Source organism: Nannospalax galili, unplaced genomic scaffold, assembly GCF_000622305.1.
Source record: "Nannospalax galili isolate Female #2095 unplaced genomic scaffold, S.galili_v1.0 scaffold686, whole genome shotgun sequence".
Taxonomy (NCBI): Eukaryota; Metazoa; Chordata; class Mammalia; order Rodentia; family Spalacidae; genus Nannospalax; species Nannospalax galili.
Genome location: NW_008355472.1, coordinates 809841 through 834375, shown reverse-complemented (window position 1 = coordinate 834375; position 24535 = coordinate 809841). Strand labels below are relative to the sequence as shown.

Below are 24535 nucleotides of genomic sequence, written 5' to 3'. Positions count from 1 at the left end.
TTTTATGTGTATGAGTGTATTGCCTGCATGTAGGTAAGTGCACCCATGTCATGCAATGCCCGCAGAGGTCAGAAGAGGCTGTCGGATCCCCCGGGACTGGAGTTACGGACAGTTGTTACCTGCCATGTGGGTGCTGGGATTTGAACCTGGGTCTTCTGCAAGAACAACCAGTGCTCTTAATCGCTGAGCCATCTCTCCATTTCCATTTTGTAAATTTTTAAATTTTATTTTATGTGTAAGAGTGTTGTTCCTGCTTGTAAGTGCACCCATGCATGTAATGCCCATGGAAGCCAGAAGATGGTGGCAGATCCCCTGGCACTTAGCCCAGGGCTCACTAATTAGGCTAGGCTGGATAATAGTCACAGGGATCTATTTGTGTCTTCTTCCCCAGGATTGCCATACCTTGCTTTTTTATGTGGATTCTGGGGGTCCAAATTCAGGTCCTTATGCTTGCATGACAAGCACTTTGCTTACTGAGCTATTTCCCTAGCCCCTACTCTTACATTCTTATGTAGAGGGTGGAGTGTAGATCAATATCTAGCATGTGCCAGGCCATGGGTTCAATTCTTAGCACCAAAGGCAGAAAGTGTATCTTGTGAATGCTAAAACGAATAAATGTCTTAATAGAAAAATAAGGTGGGTCAGGTGTGGTGGTCCACAACTTTAATCCCAGCACTCAGTAGGCAGAGGCAGATTGGTCTCTGTGAGACTGAGACCAGCCTGGCCTACATAGTGAGTTCCAGACCAGCTGGGGCTACATGGAGACCTTGTCTCAAAAAGACCAGAAAGAAAGAAAAAGAAGGTGGGTGCGGTGGTGTGTACCTGTTGTCCCAGCTACTCAGGAGGCTTAGGCAGGAGGATTACTTGAAGCCACCCCTGGCAACCGAGGCAGATCCTTGTTTCAGAAAAAGAAAAGAGGCTGGGCATGGTGGCACATGCCTTTAATTCGAGCACTTGGGAGGCAGAGGCAGACAGATTGATGTGAGTTTGAGGCCAGCCTGGTCTACCTAATCAAGTTCCAGGCCGGCCAGGGCTACATAGTGACAGGTCTCAAAAAACAACAACAACAAAACAACTTAAAAGAAGAAAAAGAGAAGGAAGAAAAATAAAAGCTCATGAGTTGCCCCTTAACCTCTTCTGGGGTCAGCATAGGGCTGCTCCTGCCCAGCTGTAGGACTGTAGACTACAAATCCCAGCATGCCTTGGTAATTGTCTCTCTCCACGCCACGCCCCTTCCCTGGAAGAGAGTTGGGGCCCGAGGGCGGGGCCCGGGGGCAGCTAGGCCCCAGGCACAGCCTGGGGAGTGAAATGCCTCAGGCTCTCCCGAGTGCACAAAGCGCAGGCGCGGCAGGTTGGGTAGCAGCTTCATCGGGTAGTGGCTGTTGTGGTAGCAGTATCAGCAACAGGTGTGGACAGGTGGGTACAAGGGGAACCTGAGTGGGAGTTTGCACCTGGCCTTCTAGCCTGCTCTGTGTCACAGCCTGGGGAGGGGAAGGAGCTGGAGAAACACAGGAGGGCAAGGTGTCCACTCTAGGTGTACCAGCCCTTGTTATGCAGCAACAGGTGTGAGCAGGTGGGGGAGGGGCAGACACACCTATTCGTAAATAAGTGGTCCTCAGGACCAGAAGGCACCAGGATGCCAATCCAAGCTCCATCACATGCAGGGATGCGTCGTTTGCTGCCCCTGTCAGTTCAACCACCTGTAAAATAGGTGTAAGATCGCCACCTAACAAGGGTTGTTGTGGGGACAAAGTGAATTAGCATGGTTTGCTGCATATTGGAGCCACCTGGGGCCTTTAAAGACTGCTTGCCTCTCACCTCCACAGTTGCGATTCTTATCAGGCTTGACCTGGACGTTGTGTATTTTTAAAGCACCTGGGACTACTGAGTGTGGATCCTGGTTCCAGGGCTTAGCAATCGAGGATCTGTGTAGGTGACTGGACCTCTCCAGGTCCCAGTTTCTCCAACTCTAAAATGGGAATGTTGACAAGGATTCGGTTGGCAGGCCGAAGTGAGACGATGGGTGGGTGAAAGAAGTGACGTATACCGAGCAGTGCTCCCCCGGGAGAGCTACTGTTATTTTATGTGTTTAAAAAATGTCCCCTGTGGAGCCCAAATGTGAGGGAGGCTTTTCCTATCACGAAGTGGTTTAACCCTGACTCTGATATTCATTTCCAAATCCCATCTTCTCACATTTTAAGAGCTTTAAGAATTCCTCCCCCCAGCTTCTTCTAGGTGCTCTTAGTTCAGGATCCAGAAAGGCACCAGGCTGGAGGAGCAAGAGGCAGGGACTTGCCTAGATTCTGGAACTGAGTCTAGAACTGCGCTGCTGATCCCAACCCCCACCCTGTCCCTGTCTGCTGACCCCACTGGGACAGTATGCCTATTCTCTTCTGAAGCAGTCTGGCGGTAGAGGGGGAGATGGAGAGTGCCTGGCCTGTGTTTGTTTTCTAACACCTGCCTAGGATGGTTCATGGCTCACTAGGGAGGACAGGGGTGGGGGCTTCTCTCCTGGGAGCTGCTCTGAAATCCTGAGGCCTGTGTGTCCTGTCTCCTCTGACAGGTCCCACCAGACTCCACCCTGGAAAGTCCTTTTGAAGAAATGGCCCTGGTGAGGGGCGGCTGGCTGTGGAGACAGAGTGAGTGATGCTGGGCCAAGCCTGTGTGTCCTCCACCTGATCTGGGGCAGCAGGGAGGGAAGGGAAGCGGTGTGTTCTGCATGTCACAGTGAACCCTTCCCCAGAAAGCAGGACCTTCTACCTCTCCTTACCTGAACTCTCCCCTTTGTCTGACAAACACCTGGCCCATTTTGGACTATTGGCAAACCATGTATGCTTTAAGACCCAACCAGAGCTCCCCTTCTTTGATGAGCCCTCAGCAACTGTTCCTCTAAACAACTCTGCCACTGCAGCACTAAGCTGGGTCAGAGGCTCCTTCCTCAATTACCACAGTGACATAATGCAACTGTCTTTGTCCAACTCCCAACTCCTCCCCTCCCCCCTCTGGCCCTAGACTGTGCATTCCTCCAGGCAACCAACTAGATTTGATGCACTATGTGTCCACAGTGCCCATCTTTTCCCCATGTAATCCTGTTTGGCTGAAAACTCACTATGTAGCTGAGAGTGACCTTGAGCTCCTCCCTCTACCCACCTGAGTGCCAGGTTTACAAGCATGTACCACCATGCCTAGGTTGATGGTTTTTTTGTTTTTGTTTTTGTCTGTTTTATTTTGGTTTGCTTTTGAGACAGGCTCTTTCTCTGTAGTTCGTACTGGTTTTGAACCCCCTGTAGTCCTCCTGCCTTAGCCTCTGGAGTGCTGATTTACAAGTGGGAGCTGCCACCTTTAGCTAAGAAGCCCTCTTAAGCTTTTACCTTCCTGATGTCATTTCAGTTATAAGATGTCTAGAGCTGTGTGGGGCGTGGTGGTGCACGCCTTTAATCACAGCACTGGGGAGGCAGAGGCAGGCCTATCTCTGAGTTGGAGGCCAGCATGGTCTACATAATGAGTTCCAGGCCAGGTAGGACTACAGGAAGACCCTGTCTCAAAAAGACAAAAAAAAAAAAAAAGTTTTCTAGAGCCAAAGTGATTCCCAGACACCTCCCCCCACCATGGCCAGAGCTGTGACCTGAACAAGAGGCATCCTAGAGACCCTTGGGCCAGGAGCCCCCATAGACCCTGTCCATTCTCAGTTCATTTGGATCTGCAAACACTGAACATGGGTGCTGCTGGGTGTTAGGACATTTGTGGTGAGATGCAGATCCTCAGTCTGGTGGAGAAGGCAGAGAGGACACAAGTGACTGTGTCCTCTCTGTGACAAGCCAGAGATAAGAGACAAGATGGAGGCTCAGGGTAGGAAATACTTGCCCTTGAGGAGACCTTGGGCTTGTCTTGGGTGCTCCCATACAGTGGATATGGTTGCTCATTCACACAGCTCAACACATTTCTTGAGCCTCTACTATTTTTTTTTTCTTTTTTTTTTTGGTCTTTTTGAGACAGGGTCTCCCTGTAGCCCCAGCTGTCCTGGAACTCACTATGTGGACCAGGCTGGCCTTGAACTCACAGAGATCTGCCTGCCTCTGCCTCCCGAGTGCTGGGATTAAATGCGTGCAGCCACCACGCCAGGCTGAGCCTCTACTATTTGTCAGGCCAGTGGCAGGCAGGGATGAGCAAGACAGAAAGAGGCTTTGCCCTCATTTTAGATGGTAGATAGACAAGGAGGAAGCTATAGTATTAGGGGCCCAGGCTGAGGGGATTCTGGGAGCCCATCTGGGGCTCTTGCCCCCAACAGGCTCAGGGTTCAGTCCACCTGGTGGGTTTGGAAAATCTTACAGGCTCCATCCTCCGCCGCTGGAAGCGGAATTGGTTTGCTCTGTGGATGGATGGGACGCTGGGTTACTACCGCGATGAGACAGCACAGGATGAGGAGGACCGCGTGCTCATCCATTTCAATGTCCGAGACATAAAGGTCGGCCAAGAGTGTCAAGGTAAGCAGAAGTGCTTCTTTGATGACACCCTGTCCATGATCAGGACTCTCCCCCTGTCTAAGAACACCTGCAATTGGATGGCTCTTGGCAGCAACCAGAGAACTTCCACAGGCACTGCTTCTGGACCTTTGCCAACTGTAGGTCAGTTAGTAATGAATTAAGAAACTGGTTCTGAGGTTGGAGAGATGGCTCAGTGGTTAGGAGCAGAAGATCAGGGTTCAGTTCCCAGCACTTACATGGCAGTTAACAACTGTCTGTAGTGAGGAATCTGATGCCCTCTTCTGCCCTCCACGAGCATTACACACACGAATACATTTATGTACATACAGGCAAAACACTCATACACATAAAATAAAAATAAATATTAAAAAAAAAAACTACTCCTTCGTCAAATTCCTACCCTGTGCTGTGTCCAAGGGGTGAGTTCAGAGAAAGTGCCTGATCTTTAGGCATTAAGGGTTGGATGAAGATGAAATGAAACAAGGAGGCTCAGGGAAGCATAGCATCTGACCTAGAGCCACATAGCAAATCTAATTCTTCAACCAAGACCGAGGCCACAACATAATACAGTAACTGAGAGATGGGCCTAGGAAGCCAGTATTGTCAAAATGTAGACAGGGTTTGAAGGGTACAGCAGACTCCCAAGAAAGTACATGGGATCAGAGGCTAGCAATGGCCAGTAAACGGCACCCAGAGACATCAGCCATTATCATTGTATCTGGTTTACTGAAAGGACCTAGGATCTCCACCCCTGGAAACTCCATGTATGTTGTCTGCTTCCAGATGTGCAGCCCCCAGAGGGCAGGAGCCGGGATGGACTGCTGACTGTGAACCTGCGGGAGGGCTCCCGTCTGCACCTGTGTGCTGAGACCAGAGACGATGCTGTGTGAGTGGCTGCGGGAAGAGGGTGGGATGGGATTGTGTGTGTGTGTGTGTGTGTGTGTGTGTGTGTGTTGGGGGGGTATAATCAGATGTTGCTTCACTGAGCCTAAGAAGAGGGGACTAAGATGTTAGCAAGGTTGTGTCATGCACGATGGGTGGAGGGGATCTGAATGATTCCTGATGGTGTATACACAGATTGCTCCAGTCCATACACGCCTCAGGTGCTGCATCCCTGCATATTTGGAACCAGATATTCAGCAACCTGTGAGGTACTCCCTCACCTGGGCTGATAGAAAGGAGCAGACATGCCCAGTGGCATCTCAAAAGACCTCATTCTGAGAGATGCACTGGTGGGGGGACTCTGAGCTATGGGGTAGACCTAGACCTGCCTGTATAAGGAACTGGCAGTGTCCCAAGCAGAGGCACCCCAATATCAGATGTAATCATGGGAGGCTGGGGGTATCCTCAGTGCCAATTGCTCCTTCACATTCTTTCCCCTCCTACCCTTGGCCTAAGTGGTTTGGCCTTTGCCCTGGTGGAGAAGGAGAGATGGGTGTGTGGGCGTAAGGGAAGCTGAGCTTTGGGCAGAGAGCACAGAGCTGCCTTGTCCACCCAGCCAGGTGCCATGGCAACCAACAAAGCCCAATTGTCCCATGTCTACTAGGCATTCTCATGGCTCTAAGGTCAGCCCTTTGGGAAGCTGTGCTTATTGGAACATGGAGGTGGGCTACAGGCAGAGCACCACCCAGGCATGCAAGATTCAAAAAGTTCCTAGGAGTCTCCCCTCAAAAAACACCCCAACTGTTTGCTGTAAAGATGGGGAAACTGAGACTACTGAGGGAATGAGGCTAAGAGGGCTTTATTTTATTTATTTAATTAATTAATTTCTATTTTATGTGAGTAATTTCCCTGCATGTAAGTGTACCATGTGGATGCAATACCTGTGGAGGCCAGAAGAGGTGTTGGATCTATTAGAACTGGAATTAGGGATGGTTGTTAGTCACCATGTGGGTTCTGGGAACCTAACACAGGTCCTCTGTGAGAGTAGCCAGTGCTCTTAACTACTGAGCACCTACCTCTCCAGCCCCTAGACTAAGAGTTATTTGCCTAACTCAGGGTCCATCCTTGTGACTGGAGCAGTGGAGCGGTTGCTTTTATCTACCTGAGAGTTGGGAGAACAGGGGTTAACGTCTGAATTGGAGACTAGCATCTACAAGGTGGGAGCACAGTGCCCCTACCTACCTCCACACCCCAAATCCCTCCTCATGATCTGGTGGGTCTTGTTTTACAGAGCATGGAAGACAGCACTGATGGAGGCAAACTCCACCCCGGTGAGCCCCTCCTCTCTACCCCTCCTTTCTGCCCCATCTGCCGTGGAATCATGGGTGACTCAGACTTGGTCTCCACCTGCCAGTTCAGTCTAGTGTGGAACAGCTTCTACACACTCAGCCTGGGAGTCCTGGCCCATAGAGAAGAGGTAGAGGAGTTAGCATGTGCTCCCAGGAGAAGGGGAGAGAAGCCTCCATAATAACTCAGAGGGGTTGGCATGGAGCTAGAGGAAAGGAACTTAGGTGTCAGGCATGATGCAGGTGACACTCAGGTCACTCCTTAGAACAGTCTCACGAGGGTGAGATTATTAATGCTCCCTCTCTGCAGATGGTAAGACTGAGAGGTTCATTCACCCACACAGCAGATAGTTATTGGGTTCCTGCTGTGTGCCAGGCATCATGTTCCAGGGGCCAGGGATGTAGGCTCTGCCCTCCAGCACTCAGCTTAGAAGGAGCCAGATATGAAACAACTAATTATTTAGTTAATTATTCCATTTCAATAGCAGTAATTGCTCTAGCAGAGGCATGCAGTGGGAGACCCTGTTGGTGGCCTGGCCCAGGTGTGTTTGCTTGAGGCTTAAGCTGAGATCTGAAAGATAAACATGAATTAGGTGAACGGTGGGGATATGGTAAAGGGAGCAGCTTTCCAGGCAGGAAGGATCAGCATGTGCAAAAGTCTTGAGGGGTTAAGATGTTGGGGCATCTGGAACTCAGGGACAGAGGGGGCAATGAGGTAAGAGAGCTGGAAGGGTCAAGCCTGTGGACTGTGTTAAGGATGTTGATTTCTTTCTTTGAGTCTCACTATGAAGCCCAGGCTGACCTTGAACCCATTACGTAGCCCGAACCGGTCTTGAACTTTCAGCAATCCTCCTGCCTCAGCCTTCAGAGTGCTGGGATTATAGGCATGAGCCATCATGCCTGGCTCTAAGGACACTGATTTCTCCTAAGAGCATTAGTAAGCCGTTTGAAAGTTTTTAAGCAAAAGGCTGAAACAGATCACATATGTATTTTTAATTAATTAAAAAAAAAATTTTTTTTTGGTCTTTTTGAGACAGGGTCTCCCTGTAGCCCCAGCTGTCCTAGAACTCACTATGTAGACCAGGCTGGACTTGAAGTCACAGAGATATGCCTGCCTCTGCCTCCCAGGTGCTGGGTAAATTTTTTAAAATTAATTAATTTGTGTATGTGTGCATGCATGCATGCATGCATATGCACAGGTGTATGGAAGCCAGAGGTCAACCTTGGATGGTGCTCCTTTCATACCAATCCACCTTATTTTCTGAGATGGTCTTTCACTGAGACCTGGGACTCACCAATTTGGCTAGGCTAGCTGGCTGACAAGCCCTAGGGCCCCTGTCTCTACCTTCCCAGCCCTGGGAGGCACCGTAAAGGCACCTGCCACATGCCTGGCTTTTACATGGATTCTTAGGGCTCAAACTCGAGTTCTCATGCTTTCAAGACAAGTGCTTTACCAACTGAGCTACCTCCCCAGCTCCAGATTTGTATTTTCAAGACAGTCTAAAGTTAGGTGTGCTAGCCTGTGCCTGTAATTCCAGCACTTGTGAGGCTGACAGGATGATTATAAGCTTGAGGCCAGCTTAGGCCACATAGTAAAACCCTGTCTCAGAAACAACAAACAAACAAAAAGGCAGTCTCGCTGGTAGGTGGAGTAGACACCCAGGTATCAGTTACAAGGCAGGGCCGATCTCCAGGCAACAGGCTGCAGGCCTTGCTGGCAGACAGGCTGAGGAATATGGGACAGTTAGGAAATGCAGGTAAGAGTGCTTAGTGACTGGTGGAGGTCTGGGTTTGAAGAGCTGCCTGAGGCCCAATATGGGCCACCACCTGCCAGACTCCAGAATACACGCTTGTTCCTTCTGCCAGTGGCACAGCAGAGCCTCCTCTCATCTTGGAAGAGTCCACTGGGAAGTAGCAGAGGAGGCTGGGGTGCAGTTAGAAACTCTCTTGGGTATTTACCTGCGGAGGACCAGGGCACTGTGTTGAGTACCTGACATGGTTATGTCATTTCATCTACCAACAGTCCTGGCAGGAGAGGATTGGGGATTGTTGTTAGTTCCATTTTAGAGATGGGGAAGTTGAGGGGAGGTAGCTTATCCACAATCAACAATCTTAAGTCAATGGAGGGGACTTCATTGGAGGCTTGGTTAGTAGATTTAGTGAGGAGACTGGAATTGGTAGTAGGAGCTGTATGAGCCAAGGCAGGAAAGTGTGTGTTCATGCGCGCGCGTGTGCGCGCGCGTGTGTGTGTGTGTGTGTGTGTGTGTGTGTGTGTGTGTTCACAGAAAGCTAGGAGAGAGGAGGAACAGGGATCATCATGGGGAGGGACCCAGGTCAAGCTAATGCTCTGAGGCCCCAAACCCCCTCAAGGTCAGTCAGTGGTATAAGACAGCAGGAAGGAGGTGGGGCTAACCATTCTGCACTCTGTGACTCTATGAAGCTGCCTTGAGCCCTCTCCGCTTATCCACCTGCCTGCTCTACTGACCTCTTGCCTCTGCCTGACCTTCTATACCTCCTCTCTCTGCTTCCCAGACACACATCCCTCAGGGCCCTGTCTTACTAGAGCAGGTGTTTGTGTTTGTTGTTCTTGTGTCTGGCTGCCTGTGTGTTCACATCTGTGTCTCTGGGCTTCTCTGGCCCTGAACCTATGTAGGAGGGACCTGTTCTTTGTCTCCCCCACAGGCACCATTCTGGGTGGGGGCTCCTGGGAATAAATTCAGGGATGAGGCTGGAGTTGTGGGTGGTAAAGAGAGACTGGAAGCCCCAGGGCATGAAACAGGAGGGTGGGCTAGAAGGAGGCACTGGCTCTTCTTCATTGGGTGGTCTGACATTTGCCACCCCTCTCTGCTCTCCCACTCTCCCGCCAACATACACACAGCTGGCAGAGGGCTCTGGTATGGCCTGGTAACTTCTCCCAGTCTCTCTAGGTGCAAAGGGCCTCTGACTCCTCCCTCCCTCCCCCTTCTTGGGTTTCTATGGCTTGAGCAGGCCCCAGCTGGAGCCACCGTCCCACCCAGGAGCCGCCGCTGGGTTTGCCCTAAGGTCAGGTGTGCGACCCTCTCATGGAATCCCTGTAAGGTTGAGAGGCAGATCTGGGTAAGTGTGAGCTCAGCTCTCCCTGCCTCCATTCTGGCCACCAGGATGAGCCTCCAAAGCCAGCCATCGTATTCCTTCCCTGTTCACAGACATCCATGGCTCCCTTTCCTCCCTGGACACCAACCACAGCAGGCTTTTGAGATCTGTGGAATCTGGCCAGTCTTGCCTATCACATCTCCTCGAATCTGTACCCTGCTGCTCAGCTGTACCCTCTGCTCCTGCTTCCTCAGTTTTCTCCTTTTCCTGCTGTCAGTTTCCTCTCTGCCACCCAAACCTTTGGCTTCCTTGTTCACCTGACAAATGGATGCTCTTCCTCAGAGAACCTCTGCAAAGGCTGCCACCTCCTCAGCAAGGACTGCCCAGAGCTTCAGGCACTGTCACTCCCATCATAGTCCACTGTCACTTGTTCTTAGCACTGGCTTCATTCTGATGGCCTAAGAGCTAATTAGTTCCTGTCTGCCTACTCCTTCTGAGACCTGAACTTCCTCCAAGGCAAGGGCCAGGGCTGATATGCTCTGCCCCTACAGAGCCTGGCATAGGGCTGGGTATACAGCAGGTGTTTAATCAATCCTTAGTGATGGGGAAAGTCTGTTCTGACCTTCTTCATTGCTAGGACATGAGGGACTGGTACAAACAAGTCACTGAATGAGTGAGGGAAGAAAGGAAGGGAGGAGGGAGGTGTGAGCAACCTCTGTATGGCATTACCACTATATAGTGTAATTTTGTTCAGTTCTGTCTTAGCCCTGGATTTTTCTCAAAACTAGAGTTTATTAGTTACTTTTTTTCTTTTTATTGCTATGACCAAATACCCAGAAAGAAGCAACTTAAGGGAAGGATTTATGTTGGTTCACAGTTTGAGGGTACAGTCCATCATGGGGAGGGGAGGCATGTCAGCAGGAGCATGAGGCTTCTTGCTCACATCTGGGGAGAGAAATCGGAACGCCTGTGTCCAGCTGGCTGTCTCCTTTCCCCCTTTCTTTTAGTCCAGAACCCCCATCCATAGGCTGGTGCTACCACCATTCAGGGTGGGTCTTCTCTACTCTGCTAAACCTCTGGATACACCCCACAGACATGCCCAGAGGAGTGTGATTCCAAATCCAATCAAGCTGACAATGGTTAATAACCACCGCTCAGGGTTGGGGTCTGAACTCTTTCTCTGTCCTCAGTGCTCAGCACAGGACCTGGCTTTGTGTGAGTGGAAGCAGGAGCTTGAGTTAAAGTATCTGTGGTCTTACGGTCAGCTGCAAACTCTTTTCTTGCTCATTGATGCTATGTTTTAGAATTGCTTAGCAATTTAAATGGCAACAACAAATGTTAATGTCTTTTGCATGCCCTAATTTCCTACACCTAGGGGTAGAGCCTAGGAAATCTGTAATATATATATATATATATATGGTATGAATCATATATATGTATATACACACACACATCTATATGAGAATGATGTTGGGGATTGAACCCAAGGACTCACATTAAAGGACTACTTTAACACCCAACTATATCCTTAGCCTGGAAATGTGCAGATTAAAAAAAATAAAATCACTTCTGAGGTTGGGGCTGTGCCTTAGTGGTAGAGTACATGCATGCCTAGCATGTTTGAGGCCCTGGGTTGATCTCTGGCACTAGGGGTGGGGTGGGGTTGGGAGGAAAGCATCTGGTAATTGTGACACGCACAACAGAACTCAGCAGTACTTGGGTCAATAGATATAGTTTTGCTCAGTTCTCACAGTATTGATGAGGAAATTGAAGCTCTGAGAGGTTAAGTGACTTGGTCAGCATCAGTCAGTTTCCACTGACAGGCCTAGGAACTGCAGGCCATTATCCCAAGGAATGTGCATGCAACTCCCTTTTGGCCAGCACTGTCCCCATCCACTGAAGGGGCTGAACCTTGGGAGAAGGAGAGAATCAGAGCTCAAGCCATTTGGTTCCAGTCCATGAGTTCTCTGGGGTGACCTTCCTGTTGCCAGGTGCTCTGAGTTTACTTCTGGGCCTCCCAGACCTGGAAGGTAGGAACGGATGCCCCAGAGAGAGATGAGGTGGTATTTTCCACCTACTCCAAGGTCTCACAAAGCTACCAGCTCTCTGCTGCTACCAGGCAAGCAGAGGCTTTGGACTTAAGCTTCCCAAACAGTAAAATTAGATTTCAGTGCCTAAATCTCTCTAGCTCCTTCTAGGCATGAAACCCATATCCTGGACACCCCAACCAGACAGCCTTATTGAATCACCCTGAGAAAAGAATACAAGTAGAGTTATTTGAGTGGAGACCTACAGTGTTGCTTGTCATAGCTTCCCATATTGCCCCAAGACTGTTCGTTCTCCCTAAGGTGAAGTTCAACTCAGACTTGGGTCTAACTAAGGGTGATCCTCATCTGGTTGGCCCTGCATTTGATTAATTTGAGATAAATGCAATGAACATTTGCTAGGCACTTGCCACATCCACTGAGATGTGACCAGCCTCTTTGGTGGTCTCCAAGTCTGTTGGAAGACACAAACACTCACAGGGACAAAAACAATGGATTGTCATTGGTTAGTACTGTGAAGGAGGGAAGTCCAAGGGCTGTGTATATGCAGCTGGAAACCTAAGAGAACCTGAGGTTCAAGGACAGCAATACCTGGGTTGAGCAGAAAGACAAACTAGGTAATTAAAGGTGAAGAAGCATGGACACTGGAAATCACATGTTGTGCTTGGAGAACTTCCCTGTACAGCCAGCCAGACTGTTCTTTTGCTTGTTTGTTCATTGTTTTTGAGACAGGGTTTTGCTGTGTAGTCTAGGCTGGCCTCAAATTCAGAATCTTCCTACATGGATTAGAGGCATGTGCCATCACGTCTGCCTTTACAGCTGGATGGCTTCTTCTTTTGTCTTTGAGACAGGGTCTCCCTGTAGCCGTAGCTGCCCTGGAACTTGCTATGTAGATCAGGCTAGCCTCACAGAGATCTGCCTGTCTCTGCCTCCTGAATGCTGGGATTAAAGGTGTGTGCCACCACACCCAGCTACAGTTAGACTTCTTGAAAGAAATGTCTCAGGCAAGTTTGGTGGTACAGGCCTGTAATCTTAGATACTTGGGAGGCAGAAGATTGCTAGCTCAAAGCCTGCCTACGTAACTTAGTGACACCCTATCTCAAAATAAAAAGAGGACTGGGGATGTAGCCTAGTGGTAGAGTGGTTGTCTAGGATGTATGTGGCCCTGGATTCAATCCCCAGGGCTAACAAACAAACAGAAACATGGTATGCTGATATGTTGGTCCTTCCCTCGGTGCTCAGCTGTTCTTTAGTCATCTCTAAACTGGCTTCTTCTCCCCAGCCAGTCCATTGAAAACTGTATTCTCTGTCATAATCACTCATAGTTTACAAGTTGTTAAAGCTAATGTCTACTCTCTTGACATTGGCCAATAGAGTGGTCAGAGGAACATATTTAGAAAAAACCATGAGACCCGGTGACCTTGTAAAAAGCAAATGTTTAAAGACAAGAGCACCAAAAGCTGGAGATGTATCTCAATGATACAGTGCCTGCCAAGCCTGCACAAGGCTCTGGGTTTGATCCCTAGCACCACAAGAAAGAAAATATTGGGCCTGGCAGTACATGCCTTTAAGTCTCTCAGGAACTGAGGCAGGAGGATTGTGAACTTAAGGTTAACCTGGACTAAAGAGTGAAACCCTATCTCAACATTCTTCCCCCAAAAGAAAAGGTGCCAGAGCCAGACTTGGTGGTACATTGCTGTAATTCTAGGACTTAGAAAAGTGGAGTCAGGAAGCTCAGTTCAGATCAGCTTCATCTACATAATGAGTTCAAGGCCAACCTAGGCTGCTTGAGACCCTTTCACAAAGAAACAAACAAAAAGGACTTGGAGATGGCTCAGTCAGTAAAGTGCTTGCCATGCATGCATGAGGACTTGAGTTTGGTCCCCAGTACCCACCGGCAGTGCTCACCTGTAAGCTCAGTGCTTGGGAAACAGAAGTAGGAGGACACCAGGGGCTTGCTGGCTAATCAGCAAGCTCTAGGATCACTGAGAAACCTTGTCCCCCAAAATAAAGTGGAGAACAAGTGAGGAAAATATTAGACATCAATCTTTGACCTCTACATCACACACAGAAAGGGAGGGAGCCAAATATAAACATGCCCAATTAATTTCTTGGCCTGTGTGCATGGTGCTGGAGTTTCTATGGAAAAAATTTCCAGGATGAACAGACCTGTAAGATGGAGAGATCGCAAAGTCGCTTTGAGTTACTGGAGTCCGACACACCTAGACTTCTAAAGATAGTTGGGCTGTCCAGGTGTGAAACCCTACAGAAAGATGCAGAGAGAAAGGGGGCTAAGGGGAAGGGATCCAGAAGAAAAGGGGATCCTGACAGCTTCCATGTCTGCTTCCCCATGAGTAAATGACAGGTATGGATGGGTGGCTTCCCTTAATCATGTACATATTTATTGGCTCCTGCCATGCGCCACCCCTGCTGGTGACACAAGTTAATGACTCTCTTGCCCATAAGTAGCTTACATTTGGGGTGCAGGGAGGAAAGGCTAAGAAAAAGAATAAGGAAAAGTATTATCCACGTCCACAGAGAACCCAGAAAAAAGATTCTGAGTCCAGGAGGGCTTCCTGGTGTAGGTGACTTTTGAACTAGCTTTGAGAGGTTGGTAGAAACCTAATGAGGGAGTGAACAGGACACTCAGCTTCTCTAAGCCTCAGTCCTCAGCTCTGGGCTACTGTGGTGATAGCAATGCCTGCCCTAGGATTAGAGGGGGAAACATACAAGTGCTCCTCCCTTGGGCCTGCTACCAGTAGATGCTAGATGATAGTGATTTCAGTTACTTCCTACCCTTTCTTTTCTTTGTCCCTAGTCCTTGTGTATTTCTTGTCTGGGCCCTGGCCACATTCCCCTCCTGTGACTAGGAGAGCAATCAGTTGGGTTTCTCCAAGTGAGAGCATTGTAGAATTGTAAGCAAATATTAGTCTACCTATAAAGAGAAGTTGGGAGCCATGGAAAATTTGGTGAGCAAGGTAGGAGACCAGGGGAGGGGAAAGGACTGGATATAAGGACTGAAGTTTCAGGGGAGGAGGATTATGGACAGGGAGGCAGCTCCCTGTTGGCTTGGGGTGGTGGTGGTGGTGGTAGTGGGGTGGTCTACCAAAGGGGAATGAGGGGTCAGGACTAAACCCAGACCAGGAAATTTCTGGGCAGCTGACTTGACTGGACTCCCCAGGTACGCGTCTACAGCCCATATCAGGACTACTATGAGGTGGTGCCTCCCAACGCACACGAGGCCACATATGTCCGCAGCTACTATGGGCCGCCCTATGCAGGTAAGCCCCTTGCACACATATACCTCGGCCTGCCGTGATCCTGTGCCAGGCCCTGCCCATGGCCTATCAATAAAGACTAGCTTCGCCCTTTTTAGTGAATACACAGATTTTCTAAAACCCACGAGCAGGACCCTCTGAAGAAACTCAAAATAGCCCGCCCTTCTCCAGTGCAGACCTCCCTAGATCCACCCCCACAGTAAGCCAGAGCGCCCAGAAATGCCATTCCTGAGCTATTAGCGACCCCTGGTGGCTACCGCAGGAATGGCACTCTCCTTCCTACAGTCCCGGTGATGTGTGCCGTGATGCTTAGAGATCCTTGGGAAAACTGCAGTCAGTGCACTCCTAGACTCACTCACGGTCACTAAACTTCAGTGGCAACTGCAGGGCATAGAGGCCATGGGGTGGAGCCTTCACCTCCCAAGGTCTCCGTTTCCCTGACTGGAGAACAGGTGAATAAGCTCCTGCCTAACATGGGGTTGGGTTGGAATCACCCTGGAGGCCCCTGACCCTTGACCCTTGTGGCTCTTCCTGCAGGCCCAGGCGTGACACACGTGATAGTGCGAGAGGATCCCTGCTACAGCGCCGGCGCCCCGCTGGCCATGGGCATGCTCGCTGGGGCTGCTACCGGCGCTGCACTTGGTTCACTCATGTGGTCGCCTTGCTGGTTCTGAGCCCTGGGCCTCAGAGTGCCGGATGTGCACGTAGAATGCTAGATCTCAGTTCCTCCTGGATCACCCTCCGTTACCCAACATCTAAACCCCATCCCATTTTGGCTCTTTTCTCTCCATTAACCCCTCTGAGCTTGGACTATTGCTCCCACTCCTTAGCCTCCCCTCTCTCCTCAGAGGAAGTTATCATCTCAGGCACATCTATCAAACATGGCCGGAGATCCTCACACTATTGTCGGATACCCCAAGAAATCACCTGTGAATATGTTTTCTCCAGATACAGCAAATATGACTTCATTGGCTTTAATTGCTCCAAGGCACTGAAGATCACAATGATTATTGTTTTTGGCCTTCTCCTGAGGATACTCCAGGACTAGGGAAACCAATGAACAAAGACAAAGCTGTAGACTTAACAGTCCTTTGACAAGGACACAAAGAGCACAAAGGCAGGTAGGCTGGGAGCTGTTGGCAGCAAGCACATGGAGCTGTGAACATCTTGACATGTCCAAAGAATCACAGGAAAGTACAGTTGGGTTGGGGTGGAGGCTCAGCAGGGTGGTGCAGGGGTGTGTTTGGATCGTGGTGGACCTCCAGGGTAAAGGAGAGATGGGCACTTTTTATGGAGGAAAGTTTCCTAATTGCAACTATAATGCATTTTTATTTTTGCCTGTTTTGTTAGTACTGACACATACCTTTACCCTAAATATTCTTGAGTTTAGCATCATCCTTCCCACTACTAGCTTCCCTATGACAATTAAGCTGAACCTGGGGGCTCCTGGTTGGGGCACAGGTGAGCTGTTTGGGACCTCCAGCCTTAGGAAGTTGCCTCCAGTGGGCATGCTTTTCTGACCCCAGGAGCTCAGCTGTCAGTTGCTGTGACTGTCACCATCTGAGGCTTTGTCTCCTCTATTATTCTGGGGGAGATGGCACTGTTTCCTTCTGGGGCATGACCCACCTTTGTACCGCCCTGGGGAGCCCCTCATGTGCCTGGCTGTAGGTGGATTTGATCCCCTTCCAGAATCTTCCACCATCCTGTCCCAGTTGCCAATAGAGATGCTAAGTGTAGTTGTAGCCCACTAAATTTCCCCTGTAGATGAAGGCTCCATTGGCTCAGCTGCAGATGCTAATAAAGACATGACTGGCTCCAGAACTGGCTCTGACTTGTTTTGTTCCTCCAGGAGGTTCTATTTCCTTGTGCTTCTCTAGGACCCAGAATCTACTACTAAAGAGTACATTCTGAGGTGGGGTGAAACTGGTGACAGCAGTGTTAAGCTGAGCAGTTTGGGACAACTCAATATTTGTGGATCTTGCTTTCTCTACCCATAACATGGAAGATGGCCATCTCTGAAGACTCAAGAGGAGAGGCTGTGTCAGGCTCTCTGTTGTCTGAGCTGACGGGTGTGATCCCAGCATAGCTGGCTCTGCTGACTTTCTGAAAGGCCTGGTGTTACATCTTTGTGTGCACCTGCACATGCATGGACCATGTGGGAGGCCACATATCAACATCAGGCATCTGCTGTCACGCTCTACCCTATTTTATTTTTTGGTCTTTTTGAGACATGGTCACCCCATAGCCCCAGCTGGCCTGGCACTACATATACCAGGCTGGCCTTGATCTTACAGAGATCTGCCTGCCTCTGCCTCCTGAGTGCTGGGACTAAAGTTGTGCATCACCATGGCCAGCTTCTCCACCTTAGTATTTTTTTCATCTGCCCATAAAATGATTGTTTTCTTTTGTATATTTTTATTGAATTTTTGTGTATTTCATACAGGACATCTCAATCATCTTTATAGCCCTTTACCCTCCCATAGCCCCCCCACTGGAATTCATACATTCTGTTATTTGTCTTAAGGCCTATTGTGTCTAGTGTCCCCAGACATCCCTCAGTGTGAGTTCATCTACGGAGGTCTAGTCAGCCTATCTAGAGTCTCTTGCTTTAGGAAGATCAGCTCTGCCAGTATTTCTTCAACTAAAATTGAGGTCTGTTGTCCATTTCCCGAGTTCTATGATGGGCTTTTGTCTGTTTGAGTTTGCATGGGTCCTGTGCATGCTGACATCATTGCTGTAGGTTCATATGAGCAGTGTCCCAGGAGCTTGTAGGACTCTGTTTCTGTATGGTCATGCACCTCCTCCCTGACTCTTACTATCTTTCCGCCACTTCTTCCTCAATGGTCCTTGAGCCCTGGGTGGGTATAGATTAATATAGGAGTCCTGTCCAAGGACCAGCATTCTGCAGACTCTTAGTCTCTACACTTTGGCCATTTGTGACCTTTTATGTTCCTGATCCTCTGTTGCATGAGGGAGCTTCATTATTGAGAACTGAGATATTCATTGTTGTCTTCTTTATCCCTTGTTCTATGCTCCTTGAGCGTTAGGTGTAGAGGCTGCATTGTAGATATGCCACTTAGACTTGAGCAATTAACAGACAATGTCTGTGTGTGACCAGTTGTGGTACTCTCTAATAGTCTCTGGTGCAAAAGAAGCTCCTTTGATGAGTGGTGACTGGGATATTTGTCCGTAAATATAAGGATACTTTTTTTTTTTTGTCTTTTTGAGACAGGGTCTCCTTGTAGACCCAGCTGGTCTGGAACTTGCTATGTAGACCAGGATTTCCTTGACCTCACAAAGATCTGCCTGCCTCTGCCTCCCAAGTGCTGGGATTAAAGGCATGCACCACTATGCCCAATAAGGATACATATTTTGCACATAGTAAGAAATTACATTAGTCTAGAGATGTGACAGTTTTGAGGTTTTCTCTTAAGATCTCTCCATCCATGGCCTCTCCAGCCATGTGTATTTGACTGTGTTTACACTACCACACATGAATTTCCTCCCATTGAGTGGATTTTTAGTCCAATTAGGTAGCTGTTAATTATGCCCAAGATAAAAGTGCCACAACTACACCAATGTCATATGCTGTGCAAGTCATGATGTGGGTATTTGGTCTTGAAGCTGGAGTTGGACCATCAATTGATGTTCTCCCTTAGCACCATGCATAGTATTTCCAAAGCTACGATAGCTAGCCTTCAGAGGAAGTGGCTTCCAGGTCAGTTCCAGCTCCATTGCTCCAAATCCTGTGTCAGAAGAATGTTCTGTCTTCAGCAGTAGGGTCTTACCTTCAACTTCTGGGCTGTGTAATTCTGGGAGTCTCTTGGACCACCCTGGCCAACAAGTCAAAGGTTGGTTTCTCCTGTCTGGCACTGTTTTTTATACATGGACTCATTTAGAGAGATTGTATGTGTTATTTGTCATGAGGTTGTTGGACTAATATGATTTCTTCTGGTTTCTTTACACTAGCTAGGCATTCTCTCTCCTCTCTCTCTCCCTGTCTAACCCTTGCACCATGACTTCCCCATTTAAAGTGTCCCCTTTTCCCCCACTTCTCCCTTGATAATACCAGTCTCCTATGGTCCTACCTCTCGAGTTCCTTCTTTCCCTTTATCTCCAAAGTTCCTTCCCTTCCCCCTCCCATTTAAATACCCCATTTTATCCATTTCTCCCTTAGTGACACCTATCTCCTACTATTCTTCTCTCTTGGGTTCCTTCTTTCCCTTTGCCTCCCTGGTTCCTTCTCATTATCCTGGTTCCTGCAGTTACATCAGGATACATACTCACATATAAGGATTTGGTGCTAGGATCCACATATGAGACAGAATATACGTTGTTTGATTTTTTTGAGTATGTGTTACTTCACTTAGTATAACAGTCTCTAGATCCATCCATTTACCTGCAAATTTCATGATTTCATCTTTACACTTAGTAGAACTCCATTGTGTAAATGTACCACATTTTCATTATACACTATCTGGTTGAGGGACATTTAGCTTGCTTCCATCTCTTAGCTATTGTGGAAAGAGCAGCAACAAACATGGATATACAAATACATGTACAAATGCAATAGGATGAGTCCTTTGGGTATATGCCAAGGAATGGTAAAACCAGGTCAAATGATAGGCTCATTTTTAGATTTTTTTTTTTTTGGCCTTTTTTGAGACAGGGTCTCCCTGTAGCCCCAGCTGGCCTGAACTCATTATGGAGACCAGGCTGTCCTCAATCTCACAGAGATCTGCCTGCCTCTGCCTCCTGAGTGCTGGGACTAAAGGTGTGCACCACCACACCCAGCTCATTTTTAGATTTTTAAAAAATATTTTATTTTTATGAGTATGAGTGCACTGCCTGCATGTATGTGAGTGCACCCATGTCATGCAATGCTGAGGTCAGAAGAGGGCTTCGGATTCCCCTGGAATTGGAGTTAAGGACGGTTCGTAGCCGCCATGTGGGTGCTGGGAATTGAACCCCGGTCCTCTGCAAGAGCAGTCAGTGCTCTTACCTGCTGAGCCATCTCTCCAGCCCCTCATTTTTAGATTTTTTTAAGAGTTCTCCACACTGCTTTCCATAGGGGTTGCATGACTTTTCAATCCCATCAGCAGTGAATTAGCGTTTCCTTCTCCACATCCTTGCCAGCATTTGGTATCATTTATTCTCTTGATCTTAACCAGTCTGACTGGGGTAAGAGGAAATCTTAAAGTGATTTTAATTTGCATTTCCTTAATTACTAATGATGTTGAACACTTTTAAAGATGTTTCTTAGCCATCTTTATTTCTTCTTTTGAGATATCTCTGTTTAGCTCCTTAGTCCATCTTTTAATTGGGTCACTTGATTTCTTGGTTGTTTATTGAGTTCTTTATATAGTCTAGATATTAAACCTCTGTCAGATGTGTCACAGGTTCACATTGAGGTCTTTGATTCATTTGGAGTTGACTTCTGTGCAAGATGAAAGATAAGGGTCTAGTTTCATTCTTCTACAGGTGGAGATCCAGTTTTGCCAGCACCATTTGCTGAAGATGCTGTCTTTCCTCCAGTGAATGTTCTTGGCCCCTTTGTCAAATATCAGATGGCTGAAATTTCATGTACTCATGTTTAGATCTTCAGTTATGATCCACTGATCTAAAGGTCTACTTTTGTGCCAGGACCATACTGCTCTTATGACTATAGCTCTGTGCTGGATAGCTTTAGTGTCAACTTAACACACCTGGGTTGAGGGAGCCTCAATTTGGGAATTGCTTCCATTGAACTGGCCTGTGGCCATGTCTGTGGGGCATCTTCTTGATTACTGAGGGATATGGGAGGGTCCAGTCCACTGTGGATGGTGCCACCCCTGGGCAGGTGGTGTTGCATAAGAAAGCAAGCTGAGCAGGGGCCAAGGGAGAAAACCAGAAAGCAGCAGTCTTCCGTGGCCTGTGCTCCAGCTCCTGCCTCCAAGGTTTCTGCCCTGAGTTCCTACCTTGGGCTCCCTGATGAACTGTGACCTGGGAGACGTAAGACAAACCCTTTCCTCCCCAAGTTGGTAGTGGTCAGTGTTTAGTCATAGTAATGAAGAAACAAACTAGGACATCCAGCTGCCCATACTTGGGCCAACAAGGACTGAGCCAAGGTAGAAGGCTGTTCTCAGGAGTGCAAAGGCAAGTGGGGGTGGGGACAGCCTGTGACGTCTCTAAGAACTGGACTGAAAAATTAAGCTGGTTTGAGTGAACAAGGTCTCTCACTAAACCTGGAGCTCAGCAATTGGGCTAGACTGGCTAGAAAGTCCCAGGGATCCTCCTGTCTCTGCCTCCCCAGTGCTGAGATTATGGGCGTGTGCTATGGCACCCAGCTTTTTTTTTTTTGGTCTTTTTGAGGCAGGGTCTCTCTTGTAGCCACAGTTGGCCTGGAACTCACTATGGAGACCAGGCTCGCCTTGAACTCAACAGAGATACATCTGCCTCTGCCTCCCAAGTGCTGGGATTAAAGGCATGTGGCACCATATCCTGCAGCACCCAGCTTTTTATGTGGGTGCTGGGGAAACTGAACTCAGATCCTCAGGCTGTGCAACAAGCACCTTACTGAGTTATCTCCCTAGTCCCCCAGAATTAAAAACTTTTCTATAGTAGTTTCTCCTTCTAACTGAATCAATTAATTGTTCTTTTAGAAGCCAGGTTGCCAGGGAAGTAAACAACCATTCTCCATCAGGCTATGACAGAAACCCCTGGTAAAATGGATTTAAGCCAAAGAAGGGAAAACTTGGGCAGCCAGGGCTAGAAGTGGGTAAGAAGAGAACTTGGAATGAGACTTGGTCCCTAAATTCAATGAACTGTCTGTTATGTGTCTGAGACATGGACACTGACTGTGATCACTTATCAGGGCTATGGTAAGTTGAAGCCCTAAGGCCCACAGAAACTCTTTACCCAGGTATGGGAGCAATGGAAATAAAGGAGTGGTTGTCTTCAGTTGGCTTAAAAGATGGATGCTCTTCCAACCATGCTGTGATGGAGATTTTTTACTGAGGTGAAGAGGAAACAAGGATAAAAGTAATAATCAGTGCTGGTATTTATTGGATGAGGCCAGATCTGCAATGTGATCAGGCAGCACAGGATGGAGAGAGTTCAGCAGAATCTGAGCACCAGAGGCCTTGAATGTCAGGGAAGAAGCTTGCACTAGAGATTCTCAGGCATAGAGACTCAAGATCTGAAGTAAGAGAAGGACATGGCCATATGCAAAGACAAACATTAACACTTGTACATCATGCAGCTCTCAGACAAAGCATCTCTGCAAACTGTCTGGGAAGCCCAGGTAGCCTTAAGCTGCTTGTGGTCACCTCACTGCGGTACCTCTCTGCCAGCTCCATTTCTAGGACTACCTTCTTCCATCAGCCTTTCTAAATGGATTCTGTAGACTGTGAGGGTCTGTTGTATTCTGAGCATCTTGACAGTTGAGTACCTCTTCAAAACCCAGTGTAGCATTAAGAATTCTGCATTTAAATGCCCTTTAAAACTGATCCCTCCCCCATTTAATAGATTTTTTTTTTTTTTAGTTCACTTTCTCCTCCCTTCTGTCCCTTGTGGGACAGCTTGGCCTGCAGACCTCTTGCTACAGCTGAAGCTGAAGGTCTATTCTCAAAGAACTCTCAGGAGTTGGGGCTCTGCTTTATTTCTAGACCTCAGATCACAGTGCTCCCAGCCCTAACTTCCTGCAGATATTTGGAGGCAGTTTAAGTGGCTTCATTATCAGAATTATGTTCCAATCAGTCCATTTCCTGTAGGAAACCAGGATGCCAGGCCCTAGGGTGAGGTGAGCCTAAAACTTATAGGTCCAGGCTGCATTCTCTGCTAAAGGGAGGGGCACTGAAAACAGTGGCTCTGATAATCCCTGCCTTGCAGAACACTGCTAAACTGGCAGGAAGAAGTGGCCCAGTCATAAAAGTGCAGTCTCCCTGCTCTGTGGGAAAGTGTCTTGGTCAACAACCCTTAGCTCATCTCCTTGTCCTAAACAAATAACTCAGCTATCCCTGGCTAAGAGATTAGGCCAGGTTAAAGGTTTACTCCTGAGCTAAAAGCTAAGAGTTCACCATGCTTTTAGCTCTAAGAAGGAAAACATTGTGGCCAATAAATTACTGGATAGGCATTGATAACCTTGAGTAAAAGTTTAAGAATCCTTCTGGTGTCAACAGGCTAAATGTCCTGTTTCTTTGTACCCTAAATCTTTGTACGTGACTGTCATATCCCATGTGACTGCTAGTTCCTTGGGATGTATAAAAACCATCTGAATTCTAAAATAAATCATCCTGTTGGGAAGACACAGGTCCCAGAGTTTGACTCTGTCACTGATCAGACCCTCTGCCCTGAAACGAGCAGATCCCCCGCTAAGTAAAGCAAACCTGAGTTCCGACAATCTCCCCTCAACTTGAAGTACATACCTTAAAGATTGACAGCTGGTCATCAGCCATGATGGACTGAGAAAGCAGTAACAAGCTGAGGCCAGGATTTGTTAAGGCAGGAACAATGTTCTGAATATAGAGTTGCAACTAAAAAGCAGCAGTGAATCTTCCTCTAAGTTACCTTAAATTTTTAAGTTTCTTTAAAATTACCTGCATATGTGTTTCCGTGTGTGGGTGAATGAACCTGTAGGTACCTGTGGTAGTTCAGAAGAGGGTGTCATATCTTCTGGACCCCCTTGGAGCTGGGGTTCCAGGAAGTTACCTTACATGGATGCTGGGAACCAAAGTCAGGTCCTCTCAAAGAGCAGTATGTGCTCTTAATGGCTGAACCATCTTTCCAGGCCCTAAAAGTTACCTTCTCATATGCCAAAGGAAGAAAACCTTCTGCACTGGCCAGCTGCACTGCCCTTATATCTTAGTCTACCCAGATCCACTGGTCTCCAGCACTTGGAAATCTTGGCAAGATTCTTTTGTGGCTGCAGTGGTGACCACAGAGTTGCCATGGACATAAACTTGCCAGAGCAGTTGGAAGAACTCAAGGCTTTTGAAAGAGTTACTGAATGTAACCTGCTTCTTTTAGTGGTATCTGTCTGTACAGCTACTGGTGCCTGGATCTGGCTGATCATGAGATCATGATATCTTCTTGTCATTACAGACTCTTTCCACTATTAGCTGTATCACTAATAAGATTGATTGCTGGAATACACAAAAGAGTACACCACACAATGTTAATGGTATTAACAGGGTATATCATGTCCTGTGATGACAGGAAAACTAATTTTGGAACGTAGACTTTACATTCTATGACAAGCTTCATTCACTGTTAGGAGACTAAAACAGGCTTTCTTCAGACAAGAAATACAGTCAGAAGCCATACAGAATCCCTTTAGTGTTGGAACCCCAGTTTGGGGTACCCAACGTCCATAGGAGGCCGCTCCCCAATAACTCAGTCCTCAGACCAGAAGATGCAACAAGCATGAGGATTTATTACGTTTTGCAAAA

General features: G+C 48.0%; 1 protein-coding gene across 1 annotated transcript; it reads left to right on the top strand.

The window, feature by feature from the left end:
• The first annotated feature begins 1262 nt into the window (after positions 1–1262).
• Positions 1263–16928, top strand: Plekhb1 (pleckstrin homology domain containing B1). The gene is made up of 7 exons (XM_008852718.2): positions 1263–1416; positions 2564–2639; positions 4332–4484; positions 5268–5370; positions 6658–6697; positions 15011–15110; positions 15645–16928. Exons 1-7 carry the CDS (start codon positions 1309–1311, stop codon positions 15779–15781), a joined length of 717 nt encoding a protein of 238 aa, XP_008850940.1. The 5' UTR covers positions 1263–1308; the 3' UTR covers positions 15782–16928.
• Positions 16929–24535: the final 7607 nt, after the last annotated feature.